Source organism: Brachyhypopomus gauderio, unplaced genomic scaffold, assembly GCF_052324685.1.
Source record: "Brachyhypopomus gauderio isolate BG-103 unplaced genomic scaffold, BGAUD_0.2 sc66, whole genome shotgun sequence".
Taxonomy (NCBI): Eukaryota; Metazoa; Chordata; class Actinopteri; order Gymnotiformes; family Hypopomidae; genus Brachyhypopomus; species Brachyhypopomus gauderio.
In genome coordinates, this window is record NW_027506887.1 from 810,001 (window position 1) to 827,500 (window position 17,500).

Below are 17,500 nucleotides of genomic sequence, written 5' to 3' on the forward strand. Positions count from 1 at the left end.
ATGGAGAAAATGAGGGTGGAGCAAGAGAAGAAGAAATGTTACCTCGCCCAAGAGGCCCTAAAGGAAAAGGTTTGTCATGATGACAAACTTTTTTTTTTTTTTTTTTTGATTTTGTGTAGAAATGTCTTCTAAAATGTGATTTGGTCTGAACAAAGTAACCTGAATAATCTTAGTTATCCACTTATTTATCAAATTACCATTGTGTATAGCAGCCTAACCCTGTTTGTGTGTGTGTGTTAGGAACGCAAGGTTCCAAACATGTCCGTGGGTGAGGCCCCTGCATCCTCTACTCCGTCCCTCTCTCGTTCCAGTTCCATCAGCGGGGCAGAGCCTGGTGGCCTGAACACCTCCCTGTTCTCCCAGGTCAGCCTCACACACGTTTAACCCCTTCACAGAGGTCAGCCTCACGCACATTTAACCCCTTCACAGAGGTCAGCCACACACACGTTTAACCCCTTCACAGAGGTCAGCCTCACACACGTTTAACCCCTTCACAGAGGTCAGCCTCACACACGTTTAACCCCTTCACAGAGGTCAGCCTCACACACGTTTAACCCCTTCACAGAGGTCAGCCTCACACACGTTTAACCCCTTCACAGAGGTCAGCCTCACGCACGTTTAACCCCTTCACAGAGGTCAGCCTCACGCACGTTTAACCCCTTCACAGAGGTCAGCCTCACGCACGTTAAACCCCTTCACAGCGGTCAGCCTCACACACGTTTAACCCCTTCACAGAGGTCAGCCTCACGCACGTTTAACCCCTTCACAGAGGTCAGCCTCACGCACGTTTAACCCCTTCACAGAGGTCAGCCTCACGCACGTTTAACCCCTTCACAGAGGTCAGCCTCACGCACGTTTAACCCCTTCACAGAGGTCAGCCTCACGCACGTTTAACCCCTTCACAGAGGTCAGCCTCACACGTTTAACCCCTTCACAGAGGTCAGCCTCACGCACGTCTAACCCCTTCACAAAGGTCAGACCCCCCATAGCTCGGTATGCTCCGGCCATGCTGAGGTAGAGTTTCCCTGTTCTCATGTGGGTAGCAGGATGACACTCTGGAACACACGCTGGGCACCATGGCTGGTGCGCTGGGACCAGGTAGCCTGTATGAGGCAGCACGGCTCGGGGGCGGATCCAGCGTCCTGGAGAACCTGCAGGCCCAGCTCAAGCTCCGCGAGGGCGAGATAACGCAGCTCCAGGTGAGCCACACGGTTCGAGCGGTGGGTGACCAACGCCTGCTGCTTCCTACTGTTACAACTTGCAGTTCCAGTAAATGGAATGTTCTTACTCTGTTAAATATGACATTTACCTCTCTTTGAGAATGTGTGTAAGGTTGTTTGAGTGTGTGTGTAAGTGTGCAGAAACGCAATAACATGCAATTCTGAAGGGAATATGATATCAGTGATGCGGGCTTTTGTAATGCATGTGATTCTGCTGCTTGCGTTTCCCTATGTAATGTCTCTATGCCACCGTGTGACAGCAAACCGTCCGTAACAAGACTCTGCCCTTTGTAGCTGGAGATCTCGGCTCTGGAGAGGAGTCGCTCTGTGATGGCGGAGGAACTGGTAAGACTGACCAATCAGAACGAGGAGATGGAGACCAAAGTGAAGGAAATCCCCAGACTTCGAGTACAGCTCAAGGTGAGCTCATTCAGACCCCCTGAACCTTGACGATGACACTGGGGGTGTACAAGCAAGGGAGGGAGAGAGGCATGAGTTTGAATGCTAAGTCTTTAGGAGTGACTGAAATGTCTCCCCATGACCACAGGACCTGGAGCAGAGGCACAACACCATCCTGCAGATGTACGGAGAGAAAGCGGAGGAGGCGGAGGAACTGCGGCTCGACCTGGAGGACGTCAAGAACATGTACAAGACTCAGATCGACGAGCTGCTGAAAAATCAGAAATAGACTCGTGCACACACTCATGCACGTGCCCAAGCTGTTGTGTTGACAGATGACCGACATCAGTGCATTTACTGTAGAAAGAAAAACTCTTCTTTCATTGGCCAGAAGCTTTATGGTGTGACTCCTCTTTCCTCCCTAGGGAAAAAATATATATACGGTGCCCCCTTTGTGCTCTGTATTTTCTTTGATGTATTTAACAAATTATTTTATTCTTAGTTGTGGGAACTAACATTATAAATGTGACATTCCACAACACTACTTAGTAGATTTAAAATGGACACACTTTTTTTGTAGTGTGGGGCCAGGGGTGAACTGTCAGTTTTGACACACAATTCTGCACCTTTAAGAAGTTTCTCACTTTTAATTTTCAAAGTCCAGTATTTAAAAACGACCATGTTAATATCTTCTGATTACACACTGTTTCAGCTGAGCCAGTTATGCTCAATCAAAGAAGAAAATGTTGACCGTTTTCGACTAAGCGGTATAAGATTTTTTTCCCTTTTGTTCTGCTGTAATAACACATTTACTTGGTTTATCAAAATATTTTCCCATGCAATGCTGACGAGTGTTGGGATCAAATGGGATATACTCGGATCATTGAGGTTGGTTGAGGTGGGAACATGTTCTTAAGTCTTCGTGTTGCCATTCCCCGCATTACAGCTGTCGTGGAGCTATAGGAGTGACACTGTTTAAGGGCTTGTACAACACTTCATCACAAGCAGTAGATTTATGCGTTAGAAAGCTAACGGTGACCCGCCTGCCTCGCTATCTGTGGGGCAGCGCCATAGCACATTCACACACACACACACACTCACGTGTACATGCTTAAAGTAGGCGTGAACAGTCAAAACTGTCATGCGATAAAGGACTTTTAAAGTTTAGTGACAGTTTCTGTGTAAAGTCTGTAAATAAAAAGAAATATAGACTACGTGGTGCAGTACAATGTTTGCCTTAATCCACACCTTCACCATGTGATTACTTGTGCTTACTAAACTAAGGAACGCGACGCCCCCTGATGGTTATTAATATATTGCAAGCCGGCTGTTTCCGGTGTTATGGCGACTTGTTTCCTTCACTCCCGTTTAGTTTGTTAAAAGAGGTAAGTTACTCATTAATAATTAGTAAACAATGTCTAGTGCGATTCCTATAATGTAACAACGTTTAATGTCCAAAGAGACCTGCGTCTTTTCTCCCCCTATACTTTCAGACACCGCGAAACTCGTTCTTAACCAGATCAAATAACTGGTTGGCATGATGGGGCAGCCGGATAGCCACTACATTTGGCAACGAGACAAGTTTCTGTAGCCGATGGGATTGAAATCAAATTCGTCCTGTTTCTTTATCACTGATATTCCCATCGATTTCTCAACGGTCTGGTGCCGCGCAGTTGAGAGTCACTAATGATCGCAGATATGTATCATTTAAACCCCGTGAACGAAGACAAGCCGCTGCGCACCGGCCCCTTTGAGGCTCAAGTTTGGAGATGGTGGGACGCATGTTTAAGTGTAATCTCAGCCGGGCCGCAATCGCTCGTTTTCTTTAATCCGAGTGGCAAGAGGAGTGATCTTTAGTGAAGTCGTGCAGTTCTAGACGTTTGGACGGACCGGAATAGACTTAACTGACCAAACAGCATGGCATCTTGTCAAACGTCTCATGATTCTTCACAGCTCGTTTCTAAATAGTTTCCCCCCCTGTATGTTTGATGTGATCTATTCTATGCGAATAACTCGCGGTGTGATCAATAGCAACAGAGCGGCAGAACGGGCGCACACGCTCCCCGCACGGCTGCGTCTCTCGCTCGCTCCGCCAACGCGCACCATCTGTTTTGAAGTCAGTTTCCCATATTCCAGCTCAAACAATGGTAGGAAAAAGGTCACGAATATTTCCTGTGTTAGGAGATCTGCGAGCTGCATCTGTTTACATGCATTTTCCCACGGTGCGCCTTTCTTTAGACCTCTTTGTCTTCACCGCAGTCCTCAGACTCCAGATTTTCCTTCTCATCATATTTCTCTCTCTCTCTCTTCCTCTCCGAGGTGCGAAAGTGTCGCTGTACAAAGCCGCCTCTTCCCCACGGCCCGTTTGTGGGACTATGCCGCTGGTGTTGGCGCTGCTGACGGTTTGCTCCTCCGCTGCGGTCACCGCCACCACCGACGGGCCTTCCAGCGCGAGGCGCTTTAACTACAGTGGTCTCGCGCTGCCTGACCAGCACGTCGCCTGTTTCCTGCACAGCAACACACGCGTCGCCCAGCTCTGCCGAGAGGACCCGGTGTGCCCGTTTAAAGTAAGCCGGGTTATTATTGCTGTATAAGCTGCTCTTAAACTGGTTTTCCTCTAATGCTACAGCAAAACATGTCGCCTTGATTTTTTTTACCCCCTTAATTCGAACTTTTCCCACTGCGTTTATTTGCATGTTAGTTACACGCATGTCAGACTGTGCTCCCTAAACAACTGTATCAAAAACTTTTTTTGTACCACAACAAACATGCAGAACTAACATGGCAGGTGGTTTATTTCAGGGGGTTTATTCTGTTGCCCCAGTGTGCCTATGTCCTCTCCGTCATCTTTTGTTGTCTGTGTGCTAGGATGCTTTGCAACAGAAAGTGTCCTGTTGGGGTTATGAGAAAAATTGCCCTCCGGAGCACCGCTTCAGCAACCCAGTCTGCACCAGCGTGGACTCAGGATGGTAAGCTCTCTCCTAACGTCTTGTTGACCAAGCAGATTTAGAATGAAGCCCATTTAGGAACTCGAATGAACACTGTAATGTTAAGTGTTGTAAAAGTTGATTGTAATGTACACAGAGCAGGAGTTAGGGCTGGTCTCAACTCCAGTTTGATTCTGGAGGCATTTTTGAGAACTAATGGGAACTAATCATTTGTTTATTTGTTAAGGGAACTGTTGAGGTTTATGTATAAGTTGAGCGTTCCCTGAGTGTTTGTGTGTGTGTGTGTGTGTGTGTGTGGGGGGGGTGGGGGGGGCAGGGTGAGGTCACTGAAGGCAGCACAGGAGCTCTTCTGGAGGCAGGCTGACTTCGGCTATGTGAAAGAGCGGCTGAATGAGATGAAGACCTTCTGCCAGCCGTTAAACTCTGTGAGCTCCATCCCTCTCTGGCATCTCTCTAGCTGTCCATCTGTCCACCTATCTCCATCTCTCCATTTATCTCTCTCTCCATCTATCTCCCTTCCTTCCCTGTCCACCTGTCCTCTTCAATCTTCTCATTACGTTCTCTCCTGTTGTCTCACTCGTTTCCCCTCTCCAGCTTTGTGGTCTCTTATCTCCTCTTATCGCTGAGATTGCCCTTCAATTTTCAGCCCTGAAGATGCTTTTCTGTCGCATACCCGCCGTTTGTCGGCTGTAGGTCGGCTGCCCTATATGCTGAGGTCGGGTGGAGTCTCACATTTCTGTGATCTTTTCCAATACTAAGGGTGACTCTTCGCTGAAATGCACCAACCACCTACGTTTCTGCAGAGCTACAGGCCTGTACCTGGACCTACGGAACCCCCGCAGGGGTCACGAGAGGTCAGTGCCCCTGACCAATAAGAAATGCACTGTGTGAATATGCTGGCTTTGAGAGGTTTGTTTGTTTGTGTTTGTCTATTTGTTTATCTTTGCTCTCCCGCCATCCTGAGGTCATAGTTCCATTCAGCTCTCACAGTGGGCTGCCCGCTATAAGCTGCTTACAGCATAGTAGTAAAACTTTTTAAAATAAAAATTCTTTCTCTATCCATTTTTCTGTCTCTCATGCTTTCTCTCTGCAGGTATAAGGAGGACTTCCTGCAGAAGGGTGAGATAGGTGGTCACTGCAGACTGAACAGCAGGGCTTTGGAGGCGGAGGGGCAACATAAGAGCCCCCTGCAGTCCTGGTTGGTGGGACACAGTCCAGACTGAGTCACTTCCATCTTTACAGCATGTCTTCTAGAGGCTGGCTACTCAAACCCACATTAACCCTAGTGCCAAGTTACAAAGCAACTTTAGAACAGATAATGGTTTCAATATAGATATCTGGCGAGACTACAAGTAGAACTTGTTTAATTCTGTTTTTTATATGAACTATCTATGGTATCTAGAACCTCCTGTGGTGTCAGAGTACGGCCACTCATGTGGCTTCTAACACTGTGCAAAGCCTAAATTCATTGGCATGACTAACATTTTAACAAGAAAAGAAAGGTGTGGCTTGAGAACCTTTTGACCAGGTGTGAGGTGTGGAGGGTGTGTGGGTGTGGATAAACTATAGTGCTAAGCTGGTCTGTGTTAACCCCAAGTTTTAAAGCAGGTCTTTTTTAAGCCCAGGTTTTAAAGCAGGTCTTTTTTAAGCCCAGGTTTTAAAGCAAGTCTGGTTTAAGCCCAGGTTTTAAAGCAGGTCTGGTTTAACCCCAGGTTTGCTGAGCTGCAGACATACAACGAGCTTCACTTCCACCCTGAAGATTATGGTCATTGTGACATCATCATCGAGAGACCTACAGTCTTCATGAAGCTAGACGCAGGTGGGCCAGGCTTGTTGCCATGACACTGTCCTGGAGTGCTAAAATTATGTTGTTTTGTTTTCTTCTCATGAACATTAAAAGGCAGAATATTTAAGTGCCTGTGTGAAAGTATATTTTTTCCCTTAAAGATTTAGATCCAGTCATGCCACTGTGTAGTCAGATGAGTGTCCTTGAGTGTTTCTTGACTTTGTTTTTAGGAGTGAACATGTACCATCACTTCTGTGACTTTGTCAACCTCTATATCTCCCAGCATCTCAACAACTCCTTCAGCAGAGACATCAATATCGTCATGTGGGACACGGTATTCTACACACACACACACACACACACACACACACACACACACACACACATGCACATGCATGCTCATATAAACACAAAAAGACACACTCAAAATGGCATACTGAGGAGTGAGAGACAGACACACTCCGCACACACAGTCACACACAATGTTCTATCTGAGATCTTTTTTTGCTTGTGGGGAAGGGGGGCCTTATGGCGCTAAAATCACAGTGATTTATGGAGATCTCTTATCTGGGCCGCCTCTCTCGGTTCTGGGCTTCCTGGCATAGGAAGAGGGGAAGAATGAACGCTCAAATAGCTTGAGGGAAGCTTTAATCTAATACGGCCATGAGTCTGAATGACTGAAACGAACAGAACCAGCAGAATGTCATTTGCTGCCACAAACATTACGGAACAGTAGTTATTCAACGATCCAACAGTGCTCAGATTTGTGTGCTGAGGTGAGTGGACAGAACTAATCAGTGCAGAATTTGCACCACACGAGGATGAAGCTAACCTGCTCCCGTCCTGCTGTAGTAGCGGAGCAACTAACCCAGGTACCGCTGTATTTCAGAGTACGTATGGATACGGAGACCTGTTCAGCGAAACCTGGCGTGCCTTCTCGGATCACGACATCATTCACCTCAAGACCTACGACTCGAACAGGGTGAACACATATCATGCGATACATTTGACTTAGCAAAGTGTCTGTCTGTCTTGGCTATCCACTTTATACTTTACATCACTAATATATACTTTATATCACTAAGGAAAATGTCTTGGTTACAGTGATGACTGAAGAGGCCCTAATTGTGATGTGTCTGGATTGTGTTTTGTGCAGGTGTGTTTCAGGGACGCGTTTTTCTCCCTGCTGCCGAGAATGAGATACGGCCTCTTCTACAACACCCCCCTGGTGAGCAGCGGGAGGGGCCATTCAGAGCAAGACAGCATGAGACTTCAAAGCCTTGTCCTTGGGTGGGGGTGGGGGTGGGGTGGGGAGAAACCAATCTCTCCTCCTCTTGATGTCACAAGATTCTGAACTTCTAAGGGTGCGGCCTGCTCACGCGCGGGCGGCTTTCAGATCCACCTCTCGCTCTGCCTGATGCGTGGGGAGCTCTCCGCTACACCGCTGAGCACAGCGTGAGATGACGATGAGCTCTGCCATGGTGGGTGGAGCCGGGATCGCCCTATTGCACGTGACACGTGCCCACGTGTCTGTCCCGTGTCGCCAAAGCCATCTTGATATTCATGACTGAGGGCATCTCGTACATCTCCAAATGACTTACGGGTTATCCGTCTGAAATGAGCATGAGAAGAGATTACACGGACGTGTGTGTGTGTGTGTGTGTGTGTGTGTGTGTGTGTGTGTGTGTGTGTGTGTGTGTGTTTGACAGATTTCACACTGTCAGAGTGAGGGGATGTTCAGGGCATTCTCACAACATGTCCTTCATCGTCTCAACATTCCACAGGAGGGACCCAAGGTAACACACACATGCACTCTCATGTCTATACCCATATACAATAATGAAAAGTATAAAAGGTTGACAACCAGTCCTGACAGGAAGAGATTCTGGCCTAATATCTGAGTTTCACACTTACACACGCACACACACACGCGTGCACACACACATGCATACACACATGTGCACACACACACTCAAATGCACAAACCCATCTGTGCTGCCATTTAAAATTGAAAACATCTTAAAACAAGCTGTTTTTCCTACCATGTGCTATTTTAGTTTCCACAACAGCTGGTTTAAACATATATTGTTAGGTGTGTGTGTGTGTGTGTGTGTGTGTGTGTGTGTGTGTGTGTGTGTGTGTGCATACCCATGTACACGTTTCCTGCTTTACCATTTGCTTCGGTCATCACAGTCTGACAGTCTCACACACATACACACACATGCATATATCTATTTTTCAGCATCAACATAACATATATACTGTCTGCAAACTGATTGTGAAATTAAGTTCACAAAAAGAAATGTTTAGTTGTAATTTAAACTACGTTTATACGCATCGATCCGAGCCGGTCACTAGATGGCAGTGCTGTATAAGGCACAAGGCATCGCTCTCCTCTCCTCTCTCAGGCCCACCTCCTGTAGTGGCAAACTACAGAGAGACATGCCATCAGTTATCAAGAGTCAAAATAGTGAAAGTGCACAGTGACATTTTGCTTAAGTTATTGTCTATTGTTAAATAACTAGTACATTTGACATTTAGTATAATTGAGAGGGACATATTTATTATAATTTATGTGAATAGGCTAGATAAGTTAGCTATGTAACCAAGATATCTAAGGTAACTAGATCATTTTAAAACAAAGCAAATGCAGCCAAGTGCACTCAGTGCTTTAAAGACAGAATCACCTGAAACGGGCTGGGATGAAACCAACCCAAGGCACAGAAAGCACAGCCCTGCTTCTAGATGTTAAACACTGATGAGCGAGTCTTCTTCCTCACCTTCCTCATCTTCCTCACCTTGTGCTCCACGTTTCAGGAGGGCCGAATCCGGGTCACACTCTTGTCTCGGAGCACTGAATACCGCAGGATTCTGAACCAGCAGGAGGTGGGTGTACAGCCCTTGCATCTTCAGCACTGTCCTCGCCTCCTCTCCTCCTCTCCTCGCCTCCTCCCCTCTTCTACCCTCTCCTCCCCTCTTCTACCCTCTCCTCCTCTCTTCTACCCTCTCCTCCTCTCCTCGCCTCCTCCCCTCTTCTACCCTCTCCTCCCCTCTTCTACCCTCTCCTCCTCTCTTCTACCCTCTCCTCCTCTCCTCGCCTCCTCCCCTCTTCTACCCTCTCCTCCCCTCTTCTACCCTCTCCTCCTCTCTTCTGTCCTCTCCTCCTCTCCTCGCCTCCTCGCCTCCTCCCCTCTTCCCTCTCCCCCCACCCCTCTTCTATCCTCCCTCTTCCCCTCTCCTCCCATCTTCTACCCTCCCCTCCCCTCACCTCTTCTATCCTCCCCTCTCCCATCTCCTCCCCTCTCCTCCTCTGTTCCCCTTTCCTCCCTTATTCTATCCTCTCATCTCCTCCCCTCCTCTCCTCCCCTCTCCTCTCCTTCATTGATTTATCACTCCGCTTCGTTAACTGCACGTTTCTGCTCTTTATCTCCAACAGACTTCTGCTTGGTAAAAGGTCCTGATTTAGTTTGGCTGCTGTCCATACAGGAGTCAGCTCTCATTAATCACTTACTGAGCCCCTACTGTGTGTGTGTGTGTGTGTGTGTGTGTGTGTGTGTGTGTGTGTGTGTGTGTGTGTGTGTGTGTGTGTGTGCAGCTCATAAACGCCCTGAAGACCGTGGCTTTATTTGAGGTCAAGCTGGTGGATTACAAGTACAAGTGAGTGACAGAGTCTTCATGCTCTTCATCAGAGCCCCTATCCTTCTGTGTGTGGAGCAGTGAGACCCAGGGCTGACACCGATCCTGCTGCTGACTGACAGCATTGTGTGTCTGTGCGCGCGTGTGTGTGTGTGTGTGTGTGTGTGTGTGTCTTCCAGGGATATGCCATTCCTGGAGCAGATCAGGGTGACCCATAACTCAGACATCTTCATCGGGATACATGGCGCCGGTCTCACTCACCTGCTCTTCCTTCCAGACTGGGCTGTCATATTTGAGCTGTATGTGACTGACTGTGTGTTTGTCTGTGTGTGTGTGTGTGTGTGTGTGTGTGTGTGTGTGTGTGTGTGTGTGTGTGTGTGTGTGTGTGTGTGTGTGTGTGTGTGTGTGTGTGTGTGTGTGTGTGTGTGTGTGTGTGTGTGTGGTTTGTTAAATTTCAGTCCAGTATCTCATCTTGCAGCCCTTCTGAAGGTCTGTTCACCCTCAGTGTGTGTGTGGGTGTGAATCTTATCTTTTACACCATGTAGTCATCATTGCTACTGCAGATGGTGTTGGGTGTAGACTGCTGTTGTGGACACTGTCTCATGTTCTTTGGTGCGGTGGGTGTTTGCTGATGTAAACTTGTACCTCTTTATCTCTGTAGCTACAACTGTCAGGATGAGAGCTGCTACCGTGATCTGGCACGGCTGAGGGGCGTCCACTACCTGACCTGGCAGAGAGCAGACAAAGTGTTCCCTCAGGACAAGGTACATACACACACACACACACACACTCTTTTACCTGAAGATCAAATATGAAGCAAGCAGGAGAGAACAACTAGACATTCATGTGTCTTATGAACCGGATGTTCTCGCTGGTTAAACACACTTCCACATCCACTAACACACCACCATGTGAATCGTTTGCCTTTATAGTTGCTGTCCTTCAAATTTCCAGTGATCCTTTTTCATTTGAAAAGTGCTACCATAAAATGCAATTAAAGAAATGCAATTTCAAACTCTACACAAACGCCCATGGTGCTAATTCAGGACTTGAACTTTTGTAATTTCATTAGCTTGTGATGTCAGGTTTGTAATAGAATCTGCACTCTGTTCCAGGGACACCACCCGACACTGGGAGAGCACCCCAAATTCACCAACTACACCTTTGACCCGGAAGAGTTTGTGCGCCTGGTCATGCTGGCGGCGCATCATGTGATGCACCACAGGGCCTGGCGGTCCAGACGTGCTCGTGATGAGCTCTAACTTGGAATACACACACACACACACACTTGGATGCAAACACAGGCAGCGAAATGTGCTTTGAGTTCCTAGAGTGCTAATCTTGAGTGAGTTTTTATGTGTAGATATACTGTTTTATGGAGAAAAGCAGCGTCCCAGATTATCCAAGCACAAGAGGCTCAGATCTGGATATACGTCCACGTGCTCAGGCTTTAGTGTACCTGTACCTGTTCCACTACCTGCAGGGCAGCTTGTAAACTTGCAGGCTGTGTGTAGTGTGTTTACACATTACACAGTGGTAAGATGCTCGCTTGACTGTCATTGGAAACACCTCATGTGGTCCAGGTTTCATCAATGTGGTGCTTAAATTTCCACTAATCATTTCCACTAATAATTTTCATTAATAATTGTGTTTCTGATAACACCGATATATTTTGGTCCCCAGCGATATGAAGTTGCAGCTGCCGGAATCGTGATTTCAGTTAACATTTGATATATGGTTCAAGTCTGATGTGTTTATTAATATACAGCACGTTTAAACTCTGAATAGAGCTTTATTTAGTGGCCATCTACTTTTTTTGTATTACAATCTGTGTGGAGACGAGGAGAGATCTGACCCACTGTTTCTACTTTGAAATGAGGCACTGATCATAACTTGAAGTTAAAGTGATAGTGTCCTGATCCATTAGAAAGTCAGTCAGTCTCTGCTGCGAGGGTGTATGTCCTGTACGCCAGCTCATTGAAGGGTGTTGATCTGAGACTAGTTTTGTGCTTTAATTAAAGCTGATACAAAATAAATCTAGTATGCCCCTTTAAATGGTGAATGTCCCACATAAAGTAGTCTCATCTACCCAGAAGTGCCCCATGGCAGTGGTAGAAATATCCTAGACCTGGCAGGCAGGTTTGCTGATTTGTGTTTGAGGGAACGGACAGGCATTAGCAGGTGCCCTGTCTGCATTCCTTTGATTAGTTTTACTGATTCACATGATGAGTTGTGATCATTTGGTGATCATTTCTTTGAGAAAAGTGAATGAATAAGAATGAGAGCAATGTAGTGGGGGGGGGGGGGGGGGGGGGGGGTCAGTGGCACATGGATCTGTATGCGCATGTGTGTGTGTGTGCGCGCGCACGTGTGTGTCCTGTCCCAATCATGAATGTGTTTTGCAACTGTAATTTTGATACATTTGTTTCTGGGGCACAGTTCAAGTGATCTCAGGTATACACTGGCGTTCACACTGACTCGTGAATAGATGTGGCATGACTTCTCTGTTTAAAAAATATACTTTATAGTATTTATTTTCTCAGTATTTCGAGTGGTTTGGAGCAATGCATGTTGTCTTAACATTACTGCAGAGGATCGATGATGAGGTTAGTATCATCAGTACGTGTCTTTCCAAGGTAGATAAAGGAGTAGAGAGACTTTTAAAGAATGTAATTTGTATGTGTATCAGTGTATGAGTTATTTTTTGTGTATAAATATTTTTGTGTTTTGGAAATGAAATAATTTATGAACCCTATGTGTCTGGTCCTGTTATTTCAACATGTTTGTAGATTTGTCCATATACAATAATTCATCAAACTCATGGCAGAATACATCCCCTATTTCGAGGACGGTGTTCTAAAAGTGCAATTACCCGTAGTCCTATTGCAGGTGCTATTTGGTATCACATTGCTTTCGGTGCTTTTTATTATAGCTGGTCGCTGCTAAATCTTTTTACCGTCATTAATCTACATGACCTTAAAACTTGCCAGAACCACACCTTTTGTATTTGACATGTATTTGCCACTAGATGGCGGTAGAACACCGCAGATGGCTATGGTCAACTTCGTGCCAGAGTAGAGATCCCTGCAGTTTGAACTATATGAAGGGTTTTTTGCCACTGTCCTCCGAGTAGCTGAGACTTAAACAAATCGTTTCTCCCAAGGACCTTGAAACGCAAGGTAAAAATACTGGTTGTGTGGAAAAGTGCACTGAATTTGCGGATGTGGACTTTGGAGAGGGCCATTTATATGTGTATCTCTAGATTCGATCATTTGAATAACAAATTATGGATTAATACATGTCTATCTCCCCCTGTTTCTCTCGTCTGTACCCTAATATTATTACATATATACAATATAGTTTCGTCCTGGTATTATGATTACCAAAAAACGACATAAGGTTATTTGCTTGTCCGCACAGGCGGTTCATTTTTGGCCCCAACAACAGCCAGGTAGTTTCTGTTCGTCTCGCGCAGTATTGTCTGTGATCGGTATCAGTCTTGCAGCCTGATCTGTCGTACTGCCGTCTGATGACCGCTAATAAACTCAGTGCTCTTCTCTTTAGAACTTCATGCGCGGGCGACCTTATCTCTTATTTTGTCGTGTTTTAAAACATAATTGCATGACAGAATAATGGGAAGAGTGGAATTACTTCACACCCTTCACTCATGGCCAGTTTTGCTGGAGGAAACAAGGCGAAACGATGTTGCTTCTGAAACTCTTGATGTGCTGCGCAGAAAATCATGTAAATCAGCATTTCCGGTGATAGAAATGTACCTCAAGCAGGCGTGGAGAAGAGGCATTATGATTACACTGTTTTGCAATGTAAAATTTAATAAAGACTCTCTTCCCTTATTGCCAAAATCAGTCAAAAACGCATGCCAATTTTTCTCTGGTTTAACGTACTTAGTCTAGGCGAGGCTGGGCTATTCAGTGAGGCTCCAACACTTTTATTCATTTTCCCGGTATGTCAATATTCGAATAAATGAATTTTCGGAAGGCGCACCACGGGCTGATGTGCGATGATCTAAAACGCATCGTTCACGCGCCATTCTCATCTGCCAGGCCACAATCCGGATTAGATTTTGTTTTGCATCATCTATCCTCCTCATCTTCTGCGTTTTCTATTCGTCATTGTGTGTAATATCCATTATTCTGTGTGTATCAACGCCTAATCTAATTCATTTTATAAAGCAAACATTTCTCACCACCGAACAGACATAAATTTAGCGACGGCTCAGCTTACAGACCCGCGTCTCCAGGCGTCCGACAAAGCAAGAAAACATTCTCTTTCAGGGGATAAATGTGGAAATATTGATTGAGTTGGAAGAAATATTCCTCAAGTTATGACTACATATTTCCATAATGCTCCCCCTTAGAGAACACAGCGCGAGAGGGGAGTAGTCTCCGCGGGGATCCTATAACGCACGCTCTTCAGCAGGCCACACAAGACTCCTTTTGCCCTTTCCTCGAATTATCCACTTTCAGCAATTTAACGTACTTCATACGTCTTTACTAGCGTATATCTTAACATGCGCGTACAGTTAAGTGCCATATAATTGTGTCGTACCGTTGCACGTCTTCATGCGTACCGAAGTGAATAATGCAGTATTGAGTTTATAATAGAGAACACCCTTTATTGCACCTTGACGTATTTATTTACGTGCACAGTATACCTGTTTATTTCACAAGTTCACGCGGGTTTAGTAAATGATGGCTGTCCATGGTCCTGAAATGACCTTAGCTTGAGTTGGTTGTCATGAGGACGGAAGAACTAGAGTACAAACGCGTGCCACGCTAAAATGACTCGTGCAGGCCCAATGGTCATTGCTGACTTCTTTCTTGCGAATAACTGGAATGCGCATATGGCATTTGCGTGCCTAGGACGTCTGTAGGCACCTAGCTCCATAGCTGAAGCATTTACACCCTAACAACGTATTATTCTCCTGCCTTTGCACCCCCCTCCTGTCGGTCAGATCTGAATATTTTGCGCATTGCATCGCAAGATGCGATATAACTCGATACGTCGCGGATAATAAGTGCAATTGGCCAGCGCATTGCCTGCGTGCCACGAACACAAGTGGTCTACGTATAGTGGAACGTCACAGTGTTGTTTGTGCTTAAAATGTTATAATGTATGCCTACACGTCTGAGCTGAAGAACATATTTATTCGTGAAGATGAATACTACTGGGATACTGAATGCACAAAAAGTACAAATGAAAATTTAAAATGTCTGATAGTACCTTTCTTAATGGTTTACATTGTTTATCTGCTTTCAAATATCCTTATTAGTTGTATTTTATTTATTATAACATTTCATGCTTAGAATATTTTCCTGCTCGACATTAATGTAACATAAACTCCTACAAGATGCGTACCGACAGCCTAATCGTGATGGTAAACTTTAAGAATAATTCCGAAAAGCCCATCTCTCATACTGCACGAGAGCCTCTCAGGGCTGTCAATTCTGTCAGCGTATTAAAAACGTTATATTCACCCAGACCCTCTGTGGCCACTTGTAGACCGCTCGGGCTGCCTCTCGTGTGAGACGACCCCCCTCCGGTTTCTTTACGCTGCCAGTGAAGAAGGGAAAGGAATCTCACCAACGCCTCGAATTCCAAAGTGATTAATGGTAGCCCGGTCTAAATGCTCAGGATAGACCCTGAGACTGACTCTGCAATCAGTGTCAAGCGCTAACTATTTTTGTGATCTGAAATTGATATATATGATGGAATACCCTTCAGAACTCATTCGAGGGGTGATTGGATATCGATACCATCATTTGTAACATGACAGAAATGTATCATCGTGTCCAACTTGGAACCCGGAATGTAAGTCTAAATGAGATCGACTAAATCGATCTCCAATTGAGAGCTTTTCAGTTCGAGCCAATGGTTAAAACTCCATTACTCTGAGAGATGGCTACAACAGAAGTGTCATTCTGACTGACAAACACAAACGACTTTAAAATGGACCCCCTCCTATCCGCCAGCTTTTTGTACAACGATGCCCCTTGCTTCAGTTCTCGTGAACTATGACATCAGTGAGCGTGGCTACTTGAAAAATTGCAAGTGGGGCGGGTGCAGCCGACGCACGTGCACAGAATAAGCAAGGCAAGTTCGCAATTCTCTTGTCAAATTGATCACGGCGGCTTGGGAGGAGTGCGCCAGGCGCAGCGGTTATCTCAGACCTCCCCATCACTCACACACAAGGCGGTCACGGGCCCGGAGTGACGGGGGCTGCGCGAGCGCAAGTAATAATAACTCGTTAACAAAAAAAGTCTCGAACATTACAAGACAATAGCCTTTTTCCTGTATGGATTTAATGCGTTCCCGAAATTTGTAACGGTGAAGATATTTTTCTATTTCTTCTTTGCCCCTCGCATTTTTATTTTTTAAGTGATTGCCAGCGGTTAAATTCTGAATAAAAGGTCGAGAAAATGTATTTGTGAACTCGAGGGGACCAGAATGCGCATCGGCTTGGTGCCATCGTCTCTGCTCCGTGTTTGCCGTTCTGGGTCCGTGAGATAGACAGACGGCCCTCGCGTTTGACCCGCTGTGGGAAGTCAGGTTCGACGGGATGAGGAGAAAGTAGGCTAACTCACACAGCTGCTCCGTGGAACCCGTCAATTTCCCCAGGCAAACAAGAAGCAATGCACATACTACAATAGATACCGGTAAGTCCAAGATTTTAAAAATCTTTAGTGTTAGCATTGATTTATGCGCTGCCTATTCCTCGTATTAGGTATGTTTGACACTAGGTTCTGGTATCTGCGCAGTCTTTGTTAAATATAGATCATTGCGAGGCGAGTGTGAAACTTTCAGCAGTAGGACTACAGTACCGTGAGTGGGAATAAACATCCGACAACAGCAACGCGGTGATTGTTTACCGCAAAACTAACGTGTGGATATACAACGCGTGGGTGTACAACACGAAACATATCTCTCTGTTTTCCTTGATGAATATCCTGTTTTACGGGCGTCTGGTCTCTTTGACCCTCTGTCGCAGCCGGGTAGTTCCCGGAGTGGGTCGGGAGTCTACAAATGAACCTTAAAATCACAGGAAGCCCAAACAAAACGAGGGAAATGAGTGAGTGCGTGAAAGACCGAGGGGTGATTGATGCGGTGCACTCTGCGGATTGAGCAAAGCGACGTTGCCCGTTTGGAGGTTCCTCGTGTCTATTGAGTGATCCGCTAGGCTGATCCGCTGATCTGGCGCTTTTCACGGCGCTTTCGCTTGGATCTCAGTCGGAGTCTCGGGGCTGGAGCGAAAACGTACTGGCGGACCGCGCGACTGGACCGTGCAGACTGCGGTCTTTAGTCACTAATGCTGGTCAGTGTTCATTTATCCCTGAAGTGTACGTTTTAGACTTTGACTAATGTCTCCACCAAGCCTTTTAAAAACATGAAAAAAATTGTAATGAGGACTAATCCCGTCTTCCGTGTCTCTCTTTTGCTCGCTCGCTCTCACACGCACATACTTATTTACTTTCTCCCTTGTGGCCTTTGTC

General features: G+C 46.0%; 3 protein-coding genes across 6 annotated transcripts in view; all 3 read left to right on the top strand.

Moving 5' to 3' along the window:
• Positions 1–2,833, top strand: part of tmf1 (TATA element modulatory factor 1) — a 12,455-nt gene extending 9,622 nt beyond the window's left edge. Inside the window, exons 13-17 of one of the 2 annotated variants that reach the window (XM_076989238.1) lie at positions 1–69; positions 241–363; positions 1,047–1,199; positions 1,515–1,640; positions 1,768–2,833. The exon at positions 1–69 is cut by the window's left edge and continues 24 nt beyond it. In XM_076989238.1, coding sequence (XP_076845353.1) covers positions 1–69; positions 241–363; positions 1,047–1,199; positions 1,515–1,640; positions 1,768–1,908 — 612 coding nt within the window. In that variant the 3' untranslated portion in view covers positions 1,909–2,833. Of the gene's footprint in view, positions 70–240; positions 364–1,043; positions 1,200–1,514; positions 1,641–1,767 lie in introns of both variants that reach the window. The other variant, XM_076989237.1, reaches the window with a different exon arrangement.
• A 110-nt stretch (positions 2,834–2,943) lies between these two features.
• Positions 2,944–12,293, top strand: eogt (EGF domain-specific O-linked N-acetylglucosamine (GlcNAc) transferase). 3 transcript variants are annotated; one of them, XM_076989241.1, is made up of 16 exons: positions 2,944–3,004; positions 3,939–4,186; positions 4,488–4,588; positions 4,884–4,992; positions 5,327–5,421; positions 5,661–5,765; positions 6,280–6,386; positions 6,584–6,687; positions 7,243–7,335; positions 7,510–7,581; positions 8,063–8,149; positions 9,171–9,239; positions 9,949–10,010; positions 10,169–10,288; positions 10,651–10,753; positions 11,105–12,293. In XM_076989241.1, the coding sequence occupies exons 2-16, from the start codon at positions 3,995–3,997 to the stop codon at positions 11,249–11,251; spliced, it is 1,566 nt and encodes a 521-aa protein (XP_076845356.1). In that variant the 5' UTR covers positions 2,944–3,004; positions 3,939–3,994; the 3' UTR covers positions 11,252–12,293. The 3 variants fall into 3 exon arrangements, with proteins under 3 accessions (XP_076845356.1, XP_076845354.1, XP_076845355.1); XM_076989239.1 differs by lacking the exon at positions 2,944–3,004 and adding an exon at positions 3,268–3,766; XM_076989240.1 differs by lacking the exon at positions 2,944–3,004 and having other exon boundaries at positions 3,813–4,186.
• Positions 12,294–16,183: 3,890 nt separating this feature from the next.
• Positions 16,184–17,500, top strand: part of tafa4b (TAFA chemokine like family member 4b) — a 40,637-nt gene continuing 39,320 nt past the window's right edge. The window contains exon 1 of the mRNA XM_076989214.1: positions 16,184–16,666. The gene's annotated coding sequence lies outside the window, so the exon portion shown is untranslated. The remainder of the gene's footprint in view (positions 16,667–17,500) is intronic.